Source organism: Nerophis ophidion, linkage group LG17 (assembly GCF_033978795.1).
Source record: "Nerophis ophidion isolate RoL-2023_Sa linkage group LG17, RoL_Noph_v1.0, whole genome shotgun sequence".
In the NCBI taxonomy this organism is placed as follows: domain Eukaryota; kingdom Metazoa; phylum Chordata; class Actinopteri; order Syngnathiformes; family Syngnathidae; genus Nerophis; species Nerophis ophidion.
This window is the reverse complement of record NC_084627.1, coordinates 38,971,588-38,998,478: the sequence shown is the minus strand read 5'-3', so window position 1 is coordinate 38,998,478 and position 26,891 is coordinate 38,971,588. Positions and strand designations below refer to the sequence as shown.

The 26,891-nt window shown below is 39.7% G+C and overlaps 1 protein-coding gene across 1 annotated transcript in view; it reads left to right on the top strand.

Annotated features, from left to right (window-relative positions):
- Window positions 1–26,891, top strand: part of LOC133536415 (voltage-dependent N-type calcium channel subunit alpha-1B-like) — a 446,201-nt gene that overhangs the window by 280,973 nt on the left and 138,337 nt on the right. The window contains exons 24-26 of the mRNA XM_061876915.1: window positions 2,171–2,230; window positions 4,586–4,692; window positions 26,325–26,421. Coding sequence (XP_061732899.1) covers window positions 2,171–2,230; window positions 4,586–4,692; window positions 26,325–26,421 — 264 coding nt within the window. The remainder of the gene's footprint in view (window positions 1–2,170; window positions 2,231–4,585; window positions 4,693–26,324; window positions 26,422–26,891) is intronic.

Genomic DNA, 26,891 nt, shown 5'->3' with positions numbered 1-26,891 from the left:
CCTCCAGAGCCAGAGTTATACAAAATCTATAACTAACAAAAACGGTCAGCGAAACAAAGTTCCAAAAAAAGGAACAACCGAAAATCACTCCTAAAAATAAGGAAAATACCAACATAAAGACAAACTATAATTAGTGTCGTATCTCCTATAAAAACTTAAAAAAAAAACGCTCCAACAGGAGGAAGAAAACAATGACTATAAAAATGTTGACTCTAATCTTAGTCTAATAAAGGTTAACAAAAAATGAGTCCGCTACAATCGGGCGGAAGGCGGGGTACGAAAATGGATGGAGGGATGAAAAAATTAGTCAAAAACTTTGAGGAAGGAAAGATTGTTAGGACAAAGGCTAGATAACAAAAGTCAGGGTGGGAATTCTGGATCCAAGAGAGTAGACGTGAACATGAACATGGATGCTAGACAGACATGAAAGCTTGAGACGATCTGGCACAGAACAAGGGGAGGCATGGGCTTATATGGAACATGAGAGTAATGGGAAACAGGTGGAAGCAATCAAGGGTCAGGGATGATGTCAGACTGGTGACACAAGAGGAAGGGCCCGTGATCCGAAACAAGAGGAGTTGCTTTTCAAAATAAAACATGCAAATCACAAGACCGAAAAAAACAAGACAAGACAGCCAAAAGCTGGTGGATGGCTACCAAAAGCGCCTTATCACAGTAAAACTTGCCAAAAGACATACAATAATATCATTGCTGTATGTATACGTTTGACCCAGCAGATTTGGTCACATTTTCAGTAGACCCATAATAAATTCATAAAGGATTAGGGTAAAAAATGGGTTTTTCTGTCCGTCATTCCGTCGTATATTTTTTTTCCTTTTACGGAAGGTTTTTTGTTGAGAATAAATGATGAAAAAAACACTTAATTGAACGGTTTAAAAGAGGAGAAAACAGGAAAACAATTAAAATTACATTTTGAAACATAGTTTAGATTCAGTTTCGACTCTTTAAAATTCAAAATCAACCGAAAAACAGAAAAGAATAACTAGCGAATTTGAATCTATTTGAACATTTTTTTAAAAGAATTTATGGAACATCATTAGTAATATTTCCTGCTTAAGATTAATTTTATAATTTTGATGACATGTTTTAAATAGGTTCAAACCCAATCTGCACTTTGTTAGCATATACAACAGATTGGACCAAGCTATATTTCTAACAAAGGCAAATCATTATTTCTTCTAGATTTTCCAGAACAAAAAATTGTAAAAAAATTCAAAATACTTCGAAATAAGATTTAAATTTGATTCTACAGATTTTTTAGATTTGCTAAAATATTTTTTTTTAATTTTAATCATAAGTTTGAAGAAATATTTCACAAATACTCTTCGTCAAAAAAAACAGGAGCTAAAATGAAAAATTTAATTAAAATGTATTTATTATTCTTTACAATTAAAGAAAAATACTTGAACATTGATTTAAATTGTCAGGAAAGAAGAGGAAGGAATTTAAAAGGTAAAAAGGTATATGTGTTTAAAAATCCTAAAATCATTTTTAAGGTTGTATTTTTTCACTAAAATTGTCTTTCTGAAAGTTATAAGAAGCATAGTAAAATAATAAACAAATGTATTTAAACAAGTGAAGACCAAGTCTTTAAATTATTTTTGGGGATTTTGAAATTCTATTTGAGTTTTGTCCATCTTAGAATTAAAAATGTCAAGCAAAGCGAGACCAGCTTGCTAGTAAATAAATAAAATTTAAAAAATAGAGGCAGCTCACTGGTAAGTGCTGCTATTTGAGCTATTTTTAGAACAGGCCAGCGGGCGACTCATCTGGTCCTTACGGGCTACCTGGTGCCCGCGGGCACCGCGTTGGTGACCCCTGCTCTATGGCGAAACCTAATGAAGACAAGCAGTATCGACAGTAAATACACGGCTAGAAAGTTCAGGCAACAAGACAAACCCCAAAGTTACTCAAGAATCAACCAGAAGAAAAAAATAAAATAAAAACCTGACATGTTACATTTTGATAGACAGCAAATTGGTGTACGACATGAATTTTAAGTGAGGCGCATGCATGCTTTTTTTTTTTTATGCCAGATTTGCATGTGTCGGTGCAAAAGTGACAGGTCTTGAGGTCTCTGACAGAGTACAAACGTCACTTTAGCATATTGTTGCAAAACATGTCACATTGTCTTTTTTTTTTTTTGCAGGTCCTCAAGTATTTGGATTATGTCTTCACTGGTGTGTTCACTTTTGAGATGGTGATTAAGGTGAGGGATCCGTCAAAATGTTGCCTTTTTTGCTTGAAGAGCTCCAAGGATAGTTAACATAAATGATTGAGCTACGGTCACAGGTACAGTAGATGGTACACAGACAAGGCCTATCTCTGGTAGGATGAGCCATGATGAGAGTCATTTTCTTTGATAAAGTACCAAGCTGTAAGAAGATATTATCTCAGTTGCAGGACAACTATCACAAAAAAATCACAGAATAAACGTAACATCACCCAGTTCTGTTGGCGGGAATACAGCAACATATTGATTCCTGCATATCTGCAAATATGACAGGTTCTATCATTCAGATTATTACACGTTAAACGTTATTAATAATGTAGATCAGGAGTGTCAACCTGTTTTTATTGAGGGCCAACATTGCAATACTGCCGGACCTCAGAGTGCCACTTTTAACAGTGACTATGAATATAAACACATAATAGACTTGTTACACAATTTGTAACAGATTATGAGTTATTATATAATATAAAACAATTTGTCACTATATATATATATATATATATATATATATATATATATATATATATATATATATATATATATATATATATATATCTTGATTGGATTATCCAGAGAATAGTGCTCGATACCGTGGTAGAGCGTAATATGTAAGTGTGGGAAAAAATCACAAGACTACTTCATCTCTACAGAACTGTTTCATGAGGGGTTCCCTCAATCATCAGGAGATCTCCTGATGATTGAGGGAACCCCCTCATGAAATTTTTTCCCACACCTACACATATATATATATATATATATATATATATATATATATATATATATATATATATATAGTAACTAAGTAATGGTTCATATGTTCAATATAAAATATTGGCTGTTAATTATTCAGTAAGCATTTAACTGACTAACTAAGTAAGTAGTAAGCAATTAACTAAGAGTCTTCCCTAACACTTACTCTTACCCTAACCCTTACCCTAACCCTAACCCCAACCCCAACCCCAACCCTTACCCCAACCCCAACTCCAACTTTAACCCTGACCCTTACCCCAACCCTGACCCTTACCCTAACCCCAACTCTAACCCCGACCCTTACCCAGACCGTAACCCTAACTCCAACCCTTACTCTAACCCCAACCCTTACCCTAACCCTAGCCCTAGCCCTAGCCCTAACCCTATGTTAATACGCAACTGATTAATGAGGAACTGTTCCCAATACTAAAGTGTTACCATATATATATATATATATATATATGTATATATATATATATATATATATATATATATATATATATATATATATATATATATATATATATATATATATATATATATATGTATGTATATATATGTATATATATATGTGTATGTATATATATGTATATATATATGTGTATGTATATATATGTATATATATATGTGTATGTATATATATGTATATATATATATGTATGTATATATATGTATATATATATATGTGTATGTATATATGTATGTATATATATATATGTATATATATATATATATATATATATATGTATATATATATATATATATATATATATATATATATATATATATATATGTGTGTGTGTGTGTATGAATATATAGTATCTAATTAATGGTTCATGTGCTCCCCATACTAAAGTATATATATTTTATGTATATATACTTTAGTATGGGGGACTTTTGAAACATTAATTAGTGGCTTATTAACATGCAAATTCATAACATATTGCCTGTTAATTAGTCATTATTAAATACCTATTAATGCCATATATATATATTTATTAATATATATATATATATATATACATATATATATAAACACCTAAAGTGTTACCAGATACATACATACATACATATATATATATATATATATATATATATATATATATGTATATATGTATATATATGTGTATGTATATATATATATATATATATATATATATATATACATATATATGTATATATATACATACACATGCCATATATATATATTTATTAATATATATATATATATATATATATATACATATATATATAAACACCTAAAGTGTTACCAGATACATACATACATATATATATATATATATATATATATATATATATATATATATATATACATATAACACTATATAACCCGAACCCTAAAGTGTTACCAGATACATACAAATATATATATATATATATATATATATATATATATATATATATATATAAACTGTATATAAAATATGTATTTACTTGTTTTTGTTGGGGTTATTTAGAAACATTAATTAACCCAACTTTTCTCTGTCAGGGACATTTTTGTGGCTGTCCTGTTTGACTGTATTTGTGTTCATGTCTACAATAATTCTGTTTATTCCCAAGATGATAGACTTAGGACTTCTCCTCCACCCTGGCTCCTATTTCCGTGACCTGTGGAACATTCTCGACTTTATTGTGGTCAGTGGAGCTCTTGTGGCCTTCGCCTGCTCGTAAGTTCACTTTGTTTCGTGCTCTTGTTTGTTTTCTTCGGCTTCTGGCGGCGCGGCTCGGGTGGTAGAGCAACTCAATCCCAGTTTCGGCCATCCTAGTCACGTCCTTGGGCAAGACACTTCACGTTTGTGTACTCATATCGAAAGATGATTTTTGGTTTTTATTCTTATTAGGTTCCAATAAGCCCAAATAGCAAATAGAAATAAAAAAAAAAGCATGTAAACAAACATCTAGGGCCTTGAGAGGTTAGGGTATAAATTTTGCAGAATGACTTGCAAATTATTTTTTATTTTTTTAGCCTTAGACTTAGACAAACTTTGTTGATCCACGAGGGAAATTGTTCCACACAGTAGCTCAGTTACAAAGGATGGAAAGGATTCTTGGTAACTAAATTGGTGACCGTGAGTCATAGAATTATGAGGTCCTACTGTATTTCACATGTTTTTTTTTATTATTACACAACTCCTCACAGTTTCTCACTTGCGTGATCTTCTTGATTCTGCTTCCTGTCGCTCTGCTTTCTCTTTTTTTTATCAGTAACAGCTTTTTTTTGTGTCTTTTATGTGTTTCTGACTGTTTGTGTCCTACCTTCTTTCTTCTTGTCTTCTTCTTCTTCTTCTGCCTCGGATTGCTTTCAGGAGCCTAATGGGGTAATAATGCCTGCACTTTTTCTCACTCTGTCTTCTATGTTCTGGCCTGTCCTGTTTGGACATTCAGTTTTTTTTCTTTTCCTGCTCATTGTTTGCGGATTTCATCAATTTATGACCTAAAGTTGAATATATTTGCGTTCTTGTCGTATAGATGCGGGCTTAAATACTGAAATGGTGTGTCTTATGACTTATGTAAGTGTAATTGACCATTTATTCAATCATAACTTGTAGCTCATAATGCATTGAATAAGCAATGAAACATCAATTTTAAAAGCCCAGGCATATTTTTAATATCACAAAAGTCAAGACAAAACTTTTTCATTTTTATCATTACTGCAAATCTCTAATTGAATTATACAAACCCCGTTTCCATATGAGTTGGGAAATTGTGTTAGATGTAAATATAAATGATTTGCAAATCATTTTCAACCCGTATTCAGTTGAATATGCTACAAAGACAACATATTTGATTTTCAAACTGATAAACCTTTTTTTTTTTTTTTTTGGGCAAATAATCATTAACTTTAGAATTTGATGCCAGCAACACGGGTCAAAGAAGTTGGGAAAGGTGGCAATAAATACTGATTAAGTTGAGGAATGCTCATCAAACACTTATTTGGAACATCACACAGGTGTGCAGGCTAATTGGGAACAGGTGGGTGCCATGATTGGGTATAAAAGCAGCTTTCTTGAAATGCTAAGTAATTCACAAACAAGGATGGGGCGAGGGTCACCAATTTGTAAGCAAATTGGTTGAACAGTTTTAGAAGAACATTTCTCAACGAGCTATTGCAAAGAATTTAGAGATTTTACCATCTACGGTCCATAAAATCATCAAAAGGTTCAGAAAATCTGGAGAAATCACTGCATGTCAGCGATGATATTACGGACCTTTTATCCCTCAGGCGGTACTGCATCAAAAACCGACATCAGTGTGTAAAGGATATCAGTACATGGGCTCAGGAGCATTTCATAAAACCACTGTCAGTAACTACAGTTGGTCGCTACATCTGTAAGTGCAAGTTAAAACTCTACTATGCAAAGTGAAAGCCATTTATCAACAACACCCAGGAACGCCGCCGGCTTGGCCGGGCCAGAGCTCATCTAAGATGGACTGATGCAAAGTGGAAAAGTGTTCTGTGGTCTGATGAGTCCACATTTCAAATTATATTTGGAAACTGTGGACGTGGTGTCCTCCGAAACAAAGAGGAAAATAACCACCCTGATTGTTATAAGCGCAAAGTTCAAAAGCCAGCATCTGTGATGGTATGGGGCTGTATTAGTGCCCAAGGCATGGGTAACTTACACATCTGTGAAGCCACCATTAATGCTGAATGGTCCATACAGGTTTTGGAGCAACATATGTTGTCATCCAAGCAACGTTATCATGGACGCCCCTGCTTATTTCAGCAAAACAATGCCAAGCCACGTGTTACAACAGCATGGCTTCGTAGTAAAAAAGTGCGGGTACTTTCCTGGCCCGCCTGCAGTCCAAACACGTCTCCCATCGAAAATGTGTGGCGCATTATGAAGCGTAAAATACGATAACAAGACTGTTGAACAACTTAAGCTGTAAATCAAGCAAGAATGATAAATAATTCCACTTTCAAAGCTTCAACAATTAGTTTCCTCAGTTCCCACACGTTTATTGAGTGTTGTTAAAAGAAAAGGTGATGTAACACAGTGGTGAACATGCCCTTTCCCAACTACTTTGGCACGTGTTGCAGCCATGAAATTCTAAGTTAATTATTATTTGCAAAAAAAAAAACAGTTTATGAGTTTGAACATCAAATATCTTGTCTTTGTAGTGCATTCAATTGAATATGGGTTGAAAATGATTTGCAAATCATTGTATTCCGTTTATATTTACATCTAACACAATTTCCCAACTCATATGGAAACGGGGTTTGTAGACTAGTGTCAGAAGCCAACTAAAGGCATGCTGATATTTAAGCAGAGAGTGACATCTTATAATTAAATCTGATTTTATTCATTCATTTTTTTATTTCATTTATCTCCTTAATGGATGTGCATCTTTGATCAATAGACAATTATACCTCAGTTATACATTTACAAACTAATGCCCGCTTCAATATAATATGTAGTCTTACTTCATGGATATCATACAAAGCAACAAATAAATCAAAATATAATGAAAACAAACAAAAAACACAACAAGTGCAAAACTTCATGAAGTACAAACCAAAAAAAAAAAAAAAAGTAATAAACACCACATGTGATGATACAAAACTACCTACAAAACCAGACACACAAATAAGTAAAATAATCAATAAAAAGCAAAATATAAACACCTAAGGCTGTCTATATGATTTTATTGTTCTGTCTTTATATGTTTTTTCAATTGGAATATATTTTTACAGTCTTTTATCTCATTGTAAAGATAATTCCATAATTTAACCCCCACCACTGAAATACACATTCGTTTTAAAGTTGTCCTTGAATACTGATGTTTGAAATGACCTTTTCTTCTATGCTCTGTACGTTCAGAAGTGATTTTAGTTGCAGTTTTGTTGATGTAGTCCAGCAGTCCTCAACTAGCGACCTCTCAAAAGTTTTCATTGGCATTACACTGCATGCCTTTCCCACTCTTTCTTGTCTCTCCTTCTCACAGAGACTTAAAACAAGCGCACCTTCTTGCATACGTCACATACTGTCACGCGTGCAACGTCACAGAGAGAGAAGGTGCGAATCTGGTAACAAATGGAGGAAGAAGTAATTCCCCCCAAAAAACAGCACGGAATCTATTGTCCGGCTGTGGTTTGGCTTCAAGCGGGAGTATGTCGAACATTTATGCGGCAAAAGCGTTGCTACAAAAAAATAGCAGCGATGCTAATGTAGCATCATTTAAAATGTCACCGGCAAGTAGAGATGCGCGGATAGGCAGTTATATCATCCGCAACCACATCACAAAAGTCGTCATCCACCCGCAGTCAACCCGAACCAACATTTTATCAGAATCGTAACCACCCGCCACCCGCCCGTTGAAATACATCACAGGTCGGACACCTTTACCACTCAAAGAGCTATTTAAACCCGTTTCACAGAGTAAAGAAGACAATGGGAACCGGTAACGTTCTCGCCTATATCCAATGGTGTTCATCCTGATGACAAGAATAAGGGCGTGCTGTGAAGCCATTGCCTTTGACACCTTCAACAACATGTACAAACCGATTGAAAATCCGGCAACATGTCGTATGCAGCTTCCGCAATCACACGTTCAAGATTGAAAGGCATACTGGGTGATACAGAGTACACTGATGGTTGTGATATAAACAATTTTAACACTCTTACTAATATAAGCCACGCTGTGAAGCCACACCAAACAAGAATGACAAACACACTTCGAGAGAACATCCTCACGGTAACACAACATAAACGCAACACAACAAACACCCAGAATCCTTTGCATCTGTGACACATCCTGAATATATTTTACACCCCCGTGCCTCCAACCCCGCCCACCTTACCGACTCATGGGGGGGTGGGGGGTGGCGGGGTTTGCTGCTAGCGGGGTGTATAAAATAGTCAGGAAGTGTCATAGATGAAAAGGATTCTGGGTATTTGTTGTGTTGCGTTTATGTTGTGTTACTGTGAGGATGTTCTCCCGAAATGTGTTTGTCATTCTTGTTTGGTGTGGCTTCACAGCGTGGCGCATATTACTAAGAGTGTTAAAATTGTTTATATCACAACCATTAGTGTACTCTGTGTCACCTAGTATGCCTTCCAGTCGTGTGCGTGTGTCTGTGGAAGCCACACACAACATGTCGCTGGTCTGACAAGCAGATCGTATATGCTGTAGAAGGCGACAAAGCCAATGGCTTCATAGCACGCCCTAATATTTATTAATTGGGTGACTGCCGGTTGTCATTCTAGAGAATGTTTACGACTCCTATTGTCTTCTTCGCTTTGTGACACGGGTCCAAAATGGCTCTTTGAATGGTAAAGTATACTGATCCCTGAACCATATATAACAAATATTTCCGAATGGTACAACCGCCACCCGCCCGAATTAAATTAAAATCTATTTTTTCGTCATGTCACCCGCCCGACCCGCGGTATCTCCGCGGATGAGACCGCAAACCGCGCATCTCTACCGGCTAGAGAATGAGGTGTGTTTGAAACTGCATGTCAACATCTCCGTTCGTTGACACACCCACAAAATGCCAAAGAAACAATTTCCACATCAACACCGTATGAAAAAAATAGTGAACAACAAAAGGAGATAACGTCCGCAGGGACCTACCAAATAGTGAAGGACATACACTATTTGATTTCCTATTATGCAGCTCATTTTTATTTGACAGTTATTGAAATATCTTGTGTGACATCATGCACTAAAGTGCACTTTATTTTTTTTTAACTATGGTAGTGGCGTTCTGTACAAAAAGTACACTTTAGTAATTTAATCCTAGTGACATCATGCGAAAAAAGGGCACTCATAGCTTGTTTTAAGAATGTCTCTGACAATCTTGCACTTTCTATTTTGGAAATGACAAATGTTTGTGCAGCTGCTTAATAACTGTTTAATAAATACACTTTTGCTAAATTGATTTAGTTGTGATTTCCCTCTCTGCATTAACGTTTAAAATGAGCATATATTAATGCAGTTTGAAGAAGAATGTTTTAATTTAGACACATAGAATCATCAAACTGCTGTGATTATATGCACTAGAGATGCGCGGTTTGCGGTCTCATCCGCGGGTCTGGCGGGTGACATGACGAAAAAATAGATTTTAATTAGACTCGGGCGGGTGGCGGTTGAACCATCCGGAAATACTTGATAAACATGGTTCTGGTATCGGTATCCTTTGCCATTCAAAGAGCCATTTTAGACCCGTGTCATAAAGCGAAGAAGACAAAAGGAGTCCTATTATTTTCTAGAATGACCACCCAGATAGTAAGAGAGCGTGCTATGAAGCCATTGACTTTGTCGCCTATTACAGCATGTACGATCTGCTTGTCAGTCCAGCATCATGTTGTGTGTGGCTTCCGCGGCAACACGCACACGACTGCAAAGCATACTGGGTGACACAGAGTACACTAATGGTTGTGATATAAACAATTTTAACACTGTTAGTAATATGCGCCACACTGTGAAGCCACACCTATTAAGAACAACAAACACATTTCGGGAGAACATCCTCGCAGTAACACAACATAAACACAACACAACAAATGCCCAGAATCCTTTGTATCCGTGTCCAGACTATTTTATACACCCCGCTAGCAGCACACCCCGCCACCCCCCATCCCCTGTGCGTCTGTAAGGTGGGCAGGGTTGGGGGCGTAAAATATATTCAGGATCTGTCACGGATACAAAGGATTTTGGGTATTTGTTGTTTTACTGTGCGGATGTTCTCCCGAAATGTGTTTGTCAATCTTGTTTGGTGTGGCTTCACAGCGTGGCGCATATTAGTAAGTGTTAAAGTTGTTTATATCACAACCGTCAGTGTACTCTGTATCACCCAGTATGCCTTTCAATCTTGTACGTGTGATTGCGGAAGCTGCACACAACAAGTTGCCGGACTAACAATCGGTTCGTACATGTTGTTGAAGGTGTCTAAGGCAATGGTTTCACAGCACGCCCTGACTCTTGTCATCAGGATGAACGTTATTGGATTGTCGCGAGAACGTTAGCGGCTCCAATTGTCTTCATTACTCTGTGAAACGGGTTTGAATAGCTCTGTGAGTGGTAAAGGTGGCCAACCTCTGATGTATTTCAGCGGGCGGTTGGCGGGCGGGTACGATTCTGATAAAATGTTGGTTCGAGTGGACGACGGGTGGATGACGACTTTGGTGATGCGGTTGCGGGTCATATAATTGCCTATGCTTGCATCTCTAATATGCATCAAGTGTTCATTCAAGGCTAAGGCAATATATCGAAATATATATTGTGTATCGTGACTAAAAATATCGAGATATTTAAAAAAAAAAAAAAAGGCCATATCGCCCAGCACTATGATAATTAAATCATGTTTATGTATGTTTTCTTTATATTTTGGACAAATGTAATTTTCCGACAACTGATGTAGCCTTTATCCGTAATCGTACTCATCTTCACTGTTTTTTTAAATCATTTTTCTCATTTAAAAAGTCTGACACACCACATACTCAACAAGGTCCACTCAAACTACGTTGCCGAGTTGTACTTCTTTGCATCCACGTTCTACGCTTTGCCTTTTGTGTTAACGCATTCTGTGTGTTTGTCTGCTTATCATTGCTTTTTCTAATCAGATCGCAACAAAGCGTGGCCAGGTGGGAACTGTCCTTATCTCCCTTTTGCCTGATCACACTCTTTTCCCACCCATCATTTCCACATGTGAAGCCCAGAAAAGCTTCTCTTTATCAACCTCTTTAGACACGTTTGTTGACCTTCCGTCCAAAGGTGCTCGGGATTTGACCGTGTGTCCCCTATTCTCTTGTAGAAAAGTAGTCCCTCGTCCCAATATTGGGATAGCTGGATGAGAAGACAATATTGGGAACTCCATTGCAATAGCTTTCAGAAGATCAACATGCAGTTGTTCAGAATACAAAATTAGGACATGAAACTTGGTCAAATATGAATTATGCTACAATGCATAAAAAACTGAATAGCAAATACACATCATCAAATATATCAATTTCTTAAGTATTGGCTACTTTTTCACATGTCTATCCCTTAAGAACATAACCTTTTTAAATGCTTCCTTTACTGCTTTGTGCATGACTAGACCTCATGAATCCTTGAAGTGACACAGCAGTAAGGTTTTAGATTAGATCGAACTTTATTGATCCCCTAGAAGTGTGCCCTTGGGGAAATGAAGGTTCCAATAGAACGAACACAGTATAAGCGGCGTATTAATCAGTATTAAAGACAGTGACAATAGCGGCTAACCACAAAAAATAAACTAATATAAATAGTATAAAATGAACAAAGTATGAATAAACTACTGATAAAAAGTGTTTTGGTGTGATGGTCAAGGGACTAGTATCGGCGATATTGACTGGACAATTTCAAAGATCACTGAACTGAGTTTGTTGATCAGGCTTACAATCCAAATAAAACACAGGACAAAAATTTCAGGCAAAGGAAAAACACATTTTTTATAAACAAACAATATTACATACTATTGTTAAATAATCATTGCAAAATAAGTAAACAAAAGCAAAAACTACTAATAGCTTTATTTCAAATCTTTTGGCGTTTTGCTCCCTAAGTTGTCATGCGTCAAACTAATTACAGTTAGCAATTCTACTACTTTAATACTACTTCAAATTTGAATGTCAAACTAATTAACATTTATTGACACATGAACACACACACAAATACCAGGAAATTGGTACTGTTACGTACCGGTAGCAAAGAAAAATCCATATATTAGCAGCACCGTTTTATAAGCCGCAAGGCTCAAGGCATTGTAAAAAAAAGTTCCAAAAGTTCCCACTTTACCTGGAATTTTTACTTTTAAAGACCACTGCTTCAACCTTTTGTTTTTCTTTCGACGACGACGACTCCTCACACATTTCTTATTCAATTTCAACCTTATGAACATAAAAACACATTTGGGTTATCTAATTTTTATGCCTCCAAATTTCCTGATTTTTCCGAATTTTCGACATTTCCATACACTTATTCCGTACCAAAAAGTGTTACTACTTCACTATTTTACAACTGATTCACACCATCCCGAAGTCAAAATGCTCCTTAAAATTATTAGTCAATTGCTAGCATGCTAACTTTAACACTAGAAGTTTGATATTTGGTTAGTAGGAGTGTTAGTATGCTAACATTAGCCTGCTAGCTTTCTAACTAATTTCGTAGCTATGCACCGTAATTTAACATCAGCCTGCTTGCTTTGTAAACAATTTACTATGTATGTGCCCCAGAGTCAAATATGTCGGCATGTTAACTTTTATCATACTAGGGTAATTTTGCAAGTATTCGCCAAATACAGTTAAACAAACAATTCAACAAAATACTGCATTTTTTAATATTACATACGATTGTTACATAATAATAATAATGATTGCAAAATAAGTAAACAAAAACAAAAACAACTACTAATAGCTTTAATTCAAATCCTTTGGCATTTTGCTCCTTAAGTTGTGTCAAAGCAATTGCAATTAGCACTTTAATATGGGAATTGAATTCAGTACTTCAATACTACCAGGTACCGATTCAGGTAAAATTAAACACAACTATATTTTGATAGCTTGGTTGCGCCTGACATCACGTCCAGCTGCAAACAGGCATATTCCATGAGCTCTCTTTAAATGTGATATTTACCAGATTTAATTTTAATGTAAAACTAATTACCTTTTGTTAACACATGAAAATACACACAAATACCAAAAATTGGTACCCTTAAGTACCGGTATGGATTCGTAGGTACCTGGAATTGAAAAGTATGAAAGGTACAACCGCCAGTGCCAATATTATTATTATTATTATTATTATTATTACTAAGACTTAGACTTAGACAAACTTTAATGATCTACAAGGGAAATTGTTCCACACAGTAGCTCAGTTACGATGATGGAGACTGTAAGGATGGAAAGGACAATGCAGGTATAAATAGAGTAAACATAGCGATATAAAATGCAACATATATATGTAATATTTACATAATATATGTACAGTATATTATATATACTTATATATTATATGATGTCTATATACAATATGTAACAATTACCATGTACAATAATACAGTATATGTGACAGCTGCAGCATACAATAGAGTAAATTCAGCAGAAAAAAGGAAACAGACATTAAAAACAAAGTGAAGTAGTTAACATATTATCGTTATTATCATTATGACGATTATTATAACAAGTCAACTGTTCTTTTTTTTTTTTTAATCAACTCATAGAAAACAAACCATTACTTCCAACCTTAAAATTGCTATAAAAACACAAATGTAACAAGCCACTTAATTCCACTGTTTCAATTATTTAAAAAATAAATAAGAATATTATGTTCTTCTGTTCAATTCAAAGTGCAATTGCCATGTTAGGGGTTAAAAAGTGTCAAGAGTGTCAAATACCTAACAATTCTTCGGACATTCACTTGATCCCAACTGGACTGTTCGGGTGGTCTTAGAAGACGTTCCGAGCAGGCTTCATCGGGTTATGCTTACAGATTTAGACTGGACAGATCTAGTCTTAGTGTTTGGTGCAGGTTTTAAAGGATTCGGGTAATGGGGGTTGGATTCACCCTTATTAGAATACTATTTAGTTGCATCAATAGTCAAGTGGCCAACTGAAAAAAAAGATGTCATGACTCACCTCTGAGAGAAACAGCCTTCTTGACTCTGTTTTTTGGATATCGTGGACAGGAAAGATGGTTTTAAAAAGGGAGAGTACGGTAAGCCACCTACGTCAAGGTTGGAAAAACCATCCCTGTACATAGGAGGGGGTCTGCGACACCGCCTATCTACCACGTGCAACAGTGTCCTTTCACCCATCCCTTAAAGCAGGGGTGTCAAACTGATTTTCATTGAGGGGCCATGTCGCAATTATGGCCGATTTTAATCGTGAGTAATAAATGAATATTAATAAATAAGGATGATATTACTACGCGCTTGCTTATGCATTTGGTCAGTAAATTTTTTTCGTACTTTGCAAAAAATAGAAATGTAGACCGGCAGCTCAGTCAAAATTTTATCGTAGAATTTACAGTTTTTTTGTTGTTGTTTTTTTAACAGCATATTTCTGTAAATCAGGGGTGTCAAACGTATGGAACGCAAACAGGTTTTATTCAGAACTAAGCAATTTTAGGTTCTGGTTGACCCCCTTGAGCCCTTCATATAACTGAATATGACCCAACAAGGGTGAATCCTCCTCTGCATCTTAATACTGCAATGCTAACAAAGGTTATTTCCATCCCGGTAACTGTTCTTGTGCTGACAGAGATCAAGCTTCTTTGCATCTTAACAGCTGCCGACGTATGCCACGGTACTGAAACGCTAACAAGGATGTTTCAATCCAAGCGACCGCTGTTGTGCTGGCAGACGTCCAATTTCTTTGAGTCTCAACAGCAGTTTTTGCGACAGAAAAGAGCGGAACCATTCTTGTCGGGGGTAAATATGGACCCTGAGCCAAAATCCCAGACTTGATCTGTCGTACCTAAATCTGTGAGCATGGACCGATGAGATGCAAAACGTCTTCAAAGACAAACTGGACAGTTTACTCGCGATCGATTCAACGGCCTGAGAATACAAAGACCCGATGAGCGGCAATATTCACAGGCAATAAGTAACAATGAGACTTAAAAACAGTGGTTTTGAATTTAAAGGTACTCTGTTACACTTTATATATGTTGCTTCTTATGGGATAATTGTATTGTAAGTAGCAAATAATAATGCTCCAGAGCAGACATGGGCAAACTAAGGCCTGGGGGCCACATGCGGCCCGTTGAGCTTTTCAATCTGGTCCGCCGGACATTCCCAAATATTTTTTTTAGATCTTTAAGATGGAAAGTGTAGCTGATATTATGATGTGCAGTCATGTTTTCTAATGACCGAAAGTCTTCAACTGTGCAAAGTATTTTATAGGGGTGTAACGGTGTATTGAACCGTTTCGGTACGGGGGTTTCGGTGTACCGAACAAGTTTCCACACGGACATTTTAAGTAGCGTACTGCACGTTGTGTAAACAATGCACACCGAGGCAGGGCTACAATAGACTGACCATAAGTCCTCTTTTCACCGGATATGTCCTCTTTTGCAGGGCTGTCCGGGTGGAGTTTCTTAAATGCCTCAAATGTCCGTTATTTTAAGTTAGGGGTGCGTGTATTTTCAATGTACGGTCAGTGTTAAGAAGGGGTTGAAAACAAAACAAATTGTGCATGCAGCAGCATTTTTGAGTGCGGGGCAGAGACAGAGAGAGCGAGAGAGTTATGAAAAAATGCGCATGCGTCGCCAGGCTCTGCTTTTTACCCATAAATTTATCAGATTTTATTTTTTATTATCTATAACATTGGTGTTAAAAGTGTGCGCCGGAGGCCATTTGCGGCCCACAGCTAATGTTTTAAAGGCCCACGGCACATTCTAAAAATACTATCAAAATAAACAAAAACATAACAAAAGTGAAATAAAAAAGCTTAAAAAATACATTTAATTTAGAAAAAGTTGCAATATTGACTAATAAAACCAAGCTATTTTGTTTTACTTTCAAACTGTCATTGCTCAAAATATAATTATATAATTTTGAATTAAAATCAATGTTATTATAAATGATTGACCTATCCAAGGTTCCCATTACTTCACATCAAATATTCCACTAAGAAAAATATTTTTGGTGGAAGATTTTGCAAATTTGGTAAATAAATAACCAACAAATGTATATTTTGTTGTTTTCTTACTGTACCGAAAATGAACCGAACCGTGACCTCTGAACAGAGGTACGTACCGAACCAAAATTTTTGTGTACCGTTACACCCCTAGTATTTCAATGGTTGGAATCTGCACTTTTGGATGATATACTAGTTACTATGGTAATCTAATTAGTTATTATGGTAATCTAATTAGTTACTTTGGTAATCTACATCACAGCAGCTCAAACGAGCCACCAAGCAGTGTGGGTGGGGAGCGTTTCCACGGACGCGGTAGGAGATTTTCACAACAAATTTCTAAAGCACGGGTGTCAAACATGAGGCCCGCCAACAGATTTTATCCGGCCAGCGGGATGACTTTGCTAAGTATAAAATGAGCTAACATTTTTCCATGAAATAAACTGCTGTTCTAAATGTGTCCACTAGATGCTGTAATAGCAATTATTTGTATCTTTGTAACTGATGCTACATATGTAAAAAAAAAAACAACTACATGATGTTAGTATATCAGTCGAGGAAACACTACATAAATAACATACTGTAATTTGATTTTGATATTATATTTTTTTCTGGATACATTGAAAATAAACACCAATGAGTTGGCTGATGTTCATTATCACATCATTTATTCAGAAAGTATAGATGAAAACAAATGAAGGTAGAATACTATTAATAACATAATGTAAGTGTAAAAAACAACAACATTATGATTTGTACATTTTCAGAATGAACTTGTTCTATTTTTAATCAAAGAAAACAATCTGTAAAAGTTATCGTGCCGTGATTTTACCACTTGGGAGTAGATTTTTCTCCATGAGGCCCCCCATCTAAAATGAGTTTGACACCCCTGTTCTAAAGCTTAGTGATATACTAGATATATCATATTTCACTGTTTGTTGCATTTTTGTTGCGTTTCACTTGATTGTAAAATGTGTCAATCGAAAGGGGGTGTGACGTTCATATTTTGTCAATATTCAGTGTTTTATCGTTTATAGAAAAATTAAAAATTCCATTAGGTCTTTTAAGGCGGTTTGTCATAACGTTTTTAGCATTCAATCAGACATTATTATGAGTTTTTGTATTCGTGTTCCTAAAAATAGATACATTTGTTTTCTCTAAATGTGGCTTTCGAGTCAAAAATAATTGCCAAGGCCTGCTCCAGAGGATGATTACATGTTAAAAATCCCACTCAATACATGACTAACCTGATTTGTATTAGCGATTATTCAAATTACCTCTTGGAAAAATATATAACAATGCTTCCCTGAGTGGATGTCAACTCAGAAATTGTTGGCCACTCTCAGAAAGTGTCTCCCTCTGCCCCCCTTTGAACTCTTTCAGCAAACACTGCTGACCTTCTGAACGCTATTACGAAATTGTGGTTGCCATCTCGGTGGGTTGAAGTCCTTCAATAACGAGAGCTGGCGTTGTCTTTTCAGCTTGCATGCCCAGGTCGTCGAGTAGCGTGAGCATGCGAGGTGCATGTCGTTTTGGCTAGACTGTAACCAAGCGGAACCATCCTTTGAAGCGTCCTACCTGTCCGCTCATGTTTTTAACAGCACCCGGAACTAGGTCACACATTCTTTTGTCAAGGTTGGTTTGGGTGTTTTCCCCGCCCGTCGACAGGATGACATCGGATTTGAAATGAATTAATATTCTCTGTAAAGTCTTAGGCAGGGGTAAGGAACCAATGGCTCGGGAGCCAGATGTGGCTCTTTTGATGACTGCATCTGGCTCTCGAATAAACCTGAGCTGGCATTGCTTAACACGATAAATAATCAATAATTCCACTTGTAATCACAGTGTTAAAAATAATTTATCAAAATATAAAACATTCTCATGCATTTTTAAGCCATCCAACCGTTTCTACCGCACCTGTTCAAGAAGTTGCGTTAATGGTAAGAAGTTATTTATTTATTATTGGTTAGTGTGGGGATTGCCCTTCTGGGGGTTCTTCAGACCACCACGCACCGACATGAGAGCCTATTTCAGGGTTACAACATTGTTTTAATTTTCAATAAGTCCCTCAGTTGCTTTCCAGCAATTGTATTTTTCTCTTTTGTTTTCGCTTGCGCTCTGGCTCCAGCCCCAACCCCGTCTCTCCTCCTGGCTGCTGCTTATAACAGAGTGACAGGTGATTAGATAACAAGGCCCAGGTGGGCCGTCTACGCACCTGTCGCTGATTTAGAGGCCGGTCCTGGCACACCCCAGTTCACTGCAGGCCGACAGGCCACGCCCCCTCCACAGTTAGCTTCGGAATAACAATGTTATTACAAAGAATAAGAGACCTATTATACTCTAGAAATGTTGGTCTTACTTAAAAATGCATGCGTTTAGTTGTGTTCAGTGTTAAAAAAAATATTATATGGCTCTTACGGAAATACATTTTAAAATATTTGTCTCTCTTAGCCAAAAAGGTTTGCGACCCCTGGTCTTAGGAGTGACTTAAATTGAGTTATTTTCAATAACTCAGGGTTTTGGAAGAAAACATTTTACATATACAGTCGGACTGTCTTATTGTGGCGGTCCGTTCCCTGTACGATCAGTGCCAGAGCTTGGTCCGCATTGCCGGCAGTAAGTCGAACACATTTCCAGTGAGGGTTGGACTCCGCCAAGGCTGTCCTTTGTCACCGATTCTGTTCATAACTTTTATGGACAGAATTTCTAGGCGCAGTCAAGGCGTTGAGGGGTTCCGGTTTGGTAACCGCAGGATTAGGTCTCTGCTTTTTGCAGATGATGTGGTCCTGATGGCTTCATCTGACCGGGATCTTCAGCTCTCGCTGGATCGGTTCGCAGCCGAGTGTGAAGCGACCGGAATGAGAATCAGCACCTCCAAGTCCGAGTCCATGGTTTTCGCCCGGAAAAGGGTGGAATGCCATCTCCGGGTTGGGGAGGAGACCCTGCCCCAAGTGGAGGAGTTCAAGTACCTAGGAGTCTTGTTCACGAGTGAGGGAAGAGTAGATCGTGAGATCGACAGGCGGATCGGTGCGGCGTCTTCAGTAATGCGGACGTTATACCGATCCGTTGTGGTAAAGAAGGAGCTGAGCCGGAAGGCAAAGCTCTCAATTTACCGGTCGATCTACGTTCCCATCCTCACCTATGGTCATGAGCTTTGGGTCATGACCGAAAGGAAAAGATCACGGGTACAAGCGGCTGAAATGAGTTTCCTCCGCCGTGTGGCGGGGCTCTCCCTTAGAGATAGGGTGAGAAGCTCTGCCATCTGGGAGGGACTCAAAGTAAAGCCGCTGCTCCTTCACATCGAGAGGAGCCAGATGGTTCGGGCATCTGGTCAGGATGCCACCCAAACGCCTCCCTAGGGAGGTGTTTAGGGCACGTCCAACCGGTAGGAGGCCACGGGGAAGACCCAGGACACGTTGGGAAGACTGTGTCTCCCGGCTGGCCTGGGAACGCCTCGGGATCCCCCGGGAAGAGCTAGACGAAGTGGCTGGGGAGAGGGAAGTCTGGGTTTCCCTGCTTAAGCTGTTGCCCCCGCGACCTGACCTCGGATAAGCGGAAGATGATGGATGGATGGATATACAGTCGTGGTCAAAATTTTACATACACTTGTAAAGAACATGATGTCATGGCTGTCTTGAGTTTCCACTCATTTCTACAACTCTTATTTTTTTGTGATAGAGTGATTGGAGCACATACTTGTAGGTCACAAAAAACATTCATGTCACATGTGACTTGAACGTCAGTTATTTTTGTTAGCTCGGGATAGCAATTTGGCAAAGTTGACGACTAATGTTAGCTATTATTGGAAGCAGACTAATATAGAGTCGTCTGCCTCACAATACGAAGGTCCTGAGTAGTCCTGGGCTCAATCCCGGACTCAGGATCTTTCTGTGTGGAGTTTGCATGTCCTCCCCGTGAATGCGTGGGTTCCCTCCGGGTACTCCGGCTTCCTCTCACTTCCAAAGACATGCACCTGGGGATAGGTTGATTGACAAGACTAAATTGGCCCTAGTGTGTGAATGTGAGTGTGAATGTTGTCTGTCTATCTGTGTTGGCCCTGCGATGAGGTGGCGACTTGTCCAGGGTGTACGCCGCCTTCCGCCCGATTGTAGCTGAGATAGGCACCAGCGCCCCCCGCGACGCCAAAGGGAATAAGCGGTAGAAACTTGAGGGTTCTAGGTTTGATCCCCGTTTCCGCCATCCTGGTCACTGCCGTCGTGTCCTTGGGCAAGACACTTTACCCACCTGTTCCCGGTGCCACCCGCACTGGTTTAAATGTAACTTAGATATTGGGTTCCACTATGTAAAAGCGCTTTGAACCAATAGAGAAAAGCGCTATATAAATATAATTCATTTAACTAATATGTTTGTCGGATCCACAAAAGGATTGTTAAGTACCGTACTTCCCGGGCTGTAAAACGCACCTGTACTTAAGTACATTTTTAGAAGAAATAAATATTTTTTCACTTATTTTAGCCGCACCGGACCATAAACCGCAGATATACTGTATACTGGTGTGAAATAGCCCTGCGATGAGGTGGCGACTTGTCCAGGGTGTACTCCGCCTTCTGCCCGATTGTGGCTGAGATAGGCTCCAGCGACCCCCACAACCCCAAAGGGAAGAAGCGGTAGAAAATGGATGGATGGATAATATTTTGTAAATGTTCATTTAGAGTACCTACCCTAATTGGCAGGAAAACTGTTATGGACCCACCAGCTGTGTAAGCTAGCTCATCAATCCATGGTGATGTTTTAGTGGATTTACAAAAGTGAAACAATACAAAAACCTTGTTAAAACAACAAAACCAACACAGTGCATAAACTCACAACAAATTACACACCTGCAAATCAGATGTAAAATTAGAGGGAAAATTGTTTGGGGTTATCCATAATTCTCTATAGGGATAAGTTTTTATTTATACGATGATTCAGTTGTGTCTTGACCTCCGCGGCAGAGGCTCTGCCGAACTCCTGAGGTCGACTCACCGAACCCCTAGGGTTCGATCAAACCCAAGTTAAGAACCACTGGTCTAAGTCCAGAGTATATAAAGTCACCATAAACAAATGGACAATGTAGGTGACCTCCGCGGCAGAGGCTCCGCCGAACCCCTAAGGCCGACTCACCGAACCCAGGTTAAGAACCTCTGGTCTAGGTCCAGAGTATATAAAGTCACCATAAACAAATGCACAATGAAGGTGACCTCCGCGGCAAAGGCTCCGCCAAACCCCTGAGGCCGACTCACCGAACCCATAGGGTTCGATTGAACCAAGGTTAAGAACCACTGGTCTAGGTCCAGAGTATATAAAGTCACCATAAACAAATGGACAATGAAGGTGACCTCCACGGCAAAGGCTCCGCCAAACCCCTGAGGCCGACTCACCGAACCCGTAGGGTTCGATTGAACCCAGGTTAAGAACCACTGGTCTAGGTCCAGAGTATATAAATTCACCATAAACAAATGGAAAATGAAGGTGAACTCCGCGGCAAAGGCTCCGCCAAACCCCTTAGGCCGACTCACCGAACCCGTAGGGTTCGATTGAACCCAGGTTAAGAACCACTGGTCTAGGTCCAGAGTATATAAAGTCACCATAAACAAATGGACAATGAAGGTGACCTCTGTGGCAGAGTCTCCGCCGAACCCCTGAGGCCGACTCACCGAACCCCTAAGGTTCGATCAAACCCAAGTTAAGAACCACTGGTCTAAGTCCAGAGTATATAAAGTCACCATAAACAAATGGACAATGTAGGTGACCTCCGCGGCAGAGGCTCCGCCGAACCCCTAAGGCCGACTCACCGAACCCAGGTTAAGAACCTCTGGTCTAGGTCCAGAGTATATAAAGTCACCATAAACAAATGCACAATGAAGGTGACCTCCGCGGCAAAGGCTCCGCCAAACCCCTGAGGCCGACTCACCGAACCCATAGGGTTCGATTGAACCAAGGTTAAGAACCACTGGTCTAGGTCCAGAGTATATAAAGTCACCATAAACAAATGGACAATGAAGGTGACCTCCACGGCAAAGGCTCCGCCAAACCCCTGAGGCCGACTCACCGAACCCGTAGGGTTCGATTGAACCCAGGTTAAGAACCACTGGTCTAGGTCCAGAGTATATAAATTCACCATAAACAAATGGAAAATGAAGGTGAACTCCGCGGCAAAGGCTCCGCCAAACCCCTTAGGCCGACTCACCGAACCCGTAGGGTTCGATTGAACCCAGGTTAAGAACCACTGGTCTAGGTCCAGAGTATATAAAGTCACCATAAACAAATGGACAATGAAGGTGACCTCTGTGGCAGAGTCTCCGCCGAACCCCTGAGGCCGACTCACCGAACCCCTAGGGTTCGATCAAACCCAGGTTAAGAACCACTGGTCTAGGTCCAGAGTATATAAAGTCACCATAAACAAATGGACAATGAAGGCGACCTCTGTGGCAAAGGCTCCGCCGAACCCCTGAGGCCGACCCGCCGAACCCCTAGGGTTCGATTGAACCCAGGTTAAGAACCACTGGTCGAGGTCCAGAGTATATAAAGTCACCATAAACAAATGGACAATGAAGGTGACCTCCGCGGGAAAAGGCTCCGCCGAACCCCTAAGTCCAACTCACCGAACCCCTAGGGTTCGATCAAACCCAGGTTAAGAACCACTGGTCTAAGTCCAAAGTATATAAAGTTACCATAAACAAATGGACAATGAAGGTGACCTCCTCGCAGAGGCTCCGCCGAACCCCTAAGGCCGACTCACTGAACCCCTAGGGTTCGATCAAACCCAAGTTAAGAACCACTGGTCTAAGTCCAGAGTATATAAAGTCACCATAAACAAATGGACAATGAAGGTGACCTCTGCGGCAGAGTCTCCGCCGAACCCCTAAGGCCAACTCACCGAACCCCTAGGGTTCGATCAAACCCAGGTTAAGAACCACTGGTCGAGGTCCAGAGTATATAAAGTCACCATAAACAAATGGACAATGTAGGTGACCTCCGCGCAGAGGCTCCGCCGAACCCCTAAGGCCGACTCACCGAACCCCTAGGGTTCGATCAAATCCACGTTAAGAACCACTGGTCTAGGTCCAGAGTATATAAAGTCACCATAAACAAATGGACAATGAAGGCGACCTCCGTGGCAAAGGCTCCACCAAACCCCTGAAACCGACTCATCGAAACCCAAGGTTTCGATTGAACCCAGGTTAAGAACCACTGGTCTAGGTCCAAAGTATATAAAGTTACCATAAACAAATGTACAATGAAGGTGACCTCCGCGCAGAGGCTCCGCCGAACCCCTAAGGCCGACTCACCGAACCCATAGGGTTCGATCAAACCCAAGTTAAGAACCACTGGTCTAAGTCCAGAGTATATAAAGTCACCATAAACAAATGGACAATGAAGGTGACCTCCACGCAGAGGCGCCGCCGAACCCCTAAGGCCGACTCACCGAACCCCTAGGGTTCGATCAAACCCGGGTTAAGAACCACTGGTCTAGGTCCAGAGTATATAAAGTCACCATAAACAAATGGACAATGATGGTGACCTCCGCGGCAGAGGCTCCGCCGAACCCCTAAGGCCGACTCACCGAACCCATAGGGTTCAATCAAACCCAAGTTAAGAACCACTGGTGTAAGTCCAGAGTATATAAAGTCACCATAAACAAATGGACAATGTAGGTGACCTCCGCGGCAGAGGCTCCGCCGAACCCCTGAAGCCGACTCACCGAACCCAGGTTAAGAACCACTGGTCTAGGTCCAGAGTATATAAAGTCACCATAAACAAATGGACAATGTAGGTGACCTCCGCGGCAAAGGCTCCGCCGAACCCCTGAGGCCGACCCACTGAACCCTTAGGGTTCGATTGAACCCAGGTTAAGAACCACTGGTCGAGGTCCAGAGTATATAAAGTCACCATAAACAAATGGACAATGTAGGTGACCTCCGCGGCAAAGGCTCCGCCGAACCCCTGAGGCCAACTCACCGAACCCCTAGGGTTCGATCAAACCCAGGTTAAGAACCACTGGTCTAAGTCCAGAGTATATAAAGTCACCATAAACAAATGGACAATGAAGGTGACCTCTGCCGCAGAGGCTCCGTCGAACCCCTGAGGCCAACTCACCGAACCCCTAGGGTTCGATCAAACCCAGGTTAAGAACCACTGGTCTAAGTCCAGAGTATATAAAGTCACCATAAACAAATGGACAATGTGGGTGACCTCCGCGGCAGAGGCTCCGCCGAACCCCTAAGGCCGACTCACTGAACCCAGGTTAAGAACCACTGGTCTAGGTCCAGAGTGTATAAAGTCACCATAAACAAATGGACAATGAAGGCGACCTCCGTGGCAAAGGCTCCACCAAACCCCTGAAGCCGACTCACCGAAACCCAAGGTTTCGATTGAACCCAGGTTAAGAACCACTGGTCTAGGTCCAAAGTATATAAAGTTACCATAAACAAATGGACAATGAAGGTGACCTCTGTGGCAGAGTCTCCGCCGAACCCCTGAGGCCGACTCACCGAACCCGTAGGGTTCGATCAAACCCAGGTTAAGAACCACTGGTCGAGGTCCAGAGTAAATAAAGTCACCATAAACAAATGGACAATGAAGGTGACTTCCGCGGCAAAGGCTCCGCCAAAACCCCTGAGGCCGACTCACCGAACCCGTAGGGTTCGATTGAACCCAGGTTAAGAACCACTGGTCGAGGTCCAGAGTATATAAAGTCCCCAAAAACAAATGGACAATGAAGGTGAAGGCAAAAGAGTGAGGACTGTCCTGACCAGATATCTAGATCCCTGGTTTGATTGATATAAAATGTTCTTTATCACATTGTTTACTTTCACACGTCTATTAAGGATATGATAAATTTATGATGGCTAAGGTGTGATTCACTACAATAGGGCCTCAAAGCACAATGGATTCCAGTTCATTGAAATACCACAACACTGAATATTGTTCAGATAAGTTAAATTTAAGAACTTGCACACAAAGCAACACTGGAGGTGACTACGACGTGCGCATTTTCTGCGCATGCGTACTAGGTCGCGTTGCGCTGGCGGACAGAAGGGACGAAGGGGGTCTTAAACGACCATTGTGTGTGTGTGTGGACATGGAAAAGGTTAGGTGGGATTTACTCTACTTAGTGTAGAAGAGACCTCAAACAAGTATGTCCAATTACTGCTCGTTGCACTTCGATATTCATCAAACACTTCCATCAAGAGCAATATGTGCTTGTGGAACTTGAAATAAAGATCTCCCTAAGTGTCCTTGGCCAATAAACGGTGTTTGCGTGCGTTGGTTCAGCTCTACCTGATCTTATCAACATCACTTATCAGTTCATTAAAGGTGCAGCATTAAATACTTGTGATTGTGGTTCCTGCAAAGAAGCTATTATCTTTGCTGACGGCTCATTTGTTTGTTTTTCCAAAACATTTGTATGTTATTCTACAGAAGCCAGTTTTATGCTAGAATACTCACTTTTCTACACAGTAAAACAGAATAGTTACTTTCCACTTCTGAACTAAAATCTACGTTTCTGTAGAATAACATGATATAACCCTCGCTTGCATGTATTGGACTACTAACAGATCATAAACAGGATTACCCCCTGTGGAGCGTTTATTGCTATTCTTAGAGGACGGTGGAGTAAAAGGTTTTAATGCTTATGGCTCGCTCTACATCTCACAGATTTACTGTCCTCTCAATCTCCACAGAGGAACAAAAGGCAAGGACATCAACACCATTAAGTCCCTGAGGGTCCTCCGAGTCTTGCGGCCACTTAAGACCATTAAACGTCTTCCCAAGCTGAAGGTACAGTCATTCAATCCCTCGGCGGTATCTTTTTTTTTTTTTTGCATGAAAATAAATGCGGCAGTTTTGCACCCCAATATTCAACAGATAAATCTCGGATTTGTGGGTATTGATAAGACTTAAGTAAAGATAAAAACAACACAAATCCAGTAAGGCTACTGGACCATTCCACCATTTATGTGTAAATCTGAAAATACACTTTTTGGAATGCTCCAAATGAGGTTTGTCCTTCTCAGATTGTTTTATTTTTGGACAATGTTTTAAAGCAGGGGTGTCGAACGTACGGCTGAACAGGTTTTATCCGGCTCGTTGGATCAAGTATAAAAATTGACCTGACATTTTTGAACTGCTGTTCTAAATGTGTCCACTGGATGTCGCAATAGCAATTATTTGTATCTTTGTAGACGCTACATACAGTGGGGCAAAAAAAGTATTTAGTCAGCCACCGATTGTGCAAGTTCTCCCACTTA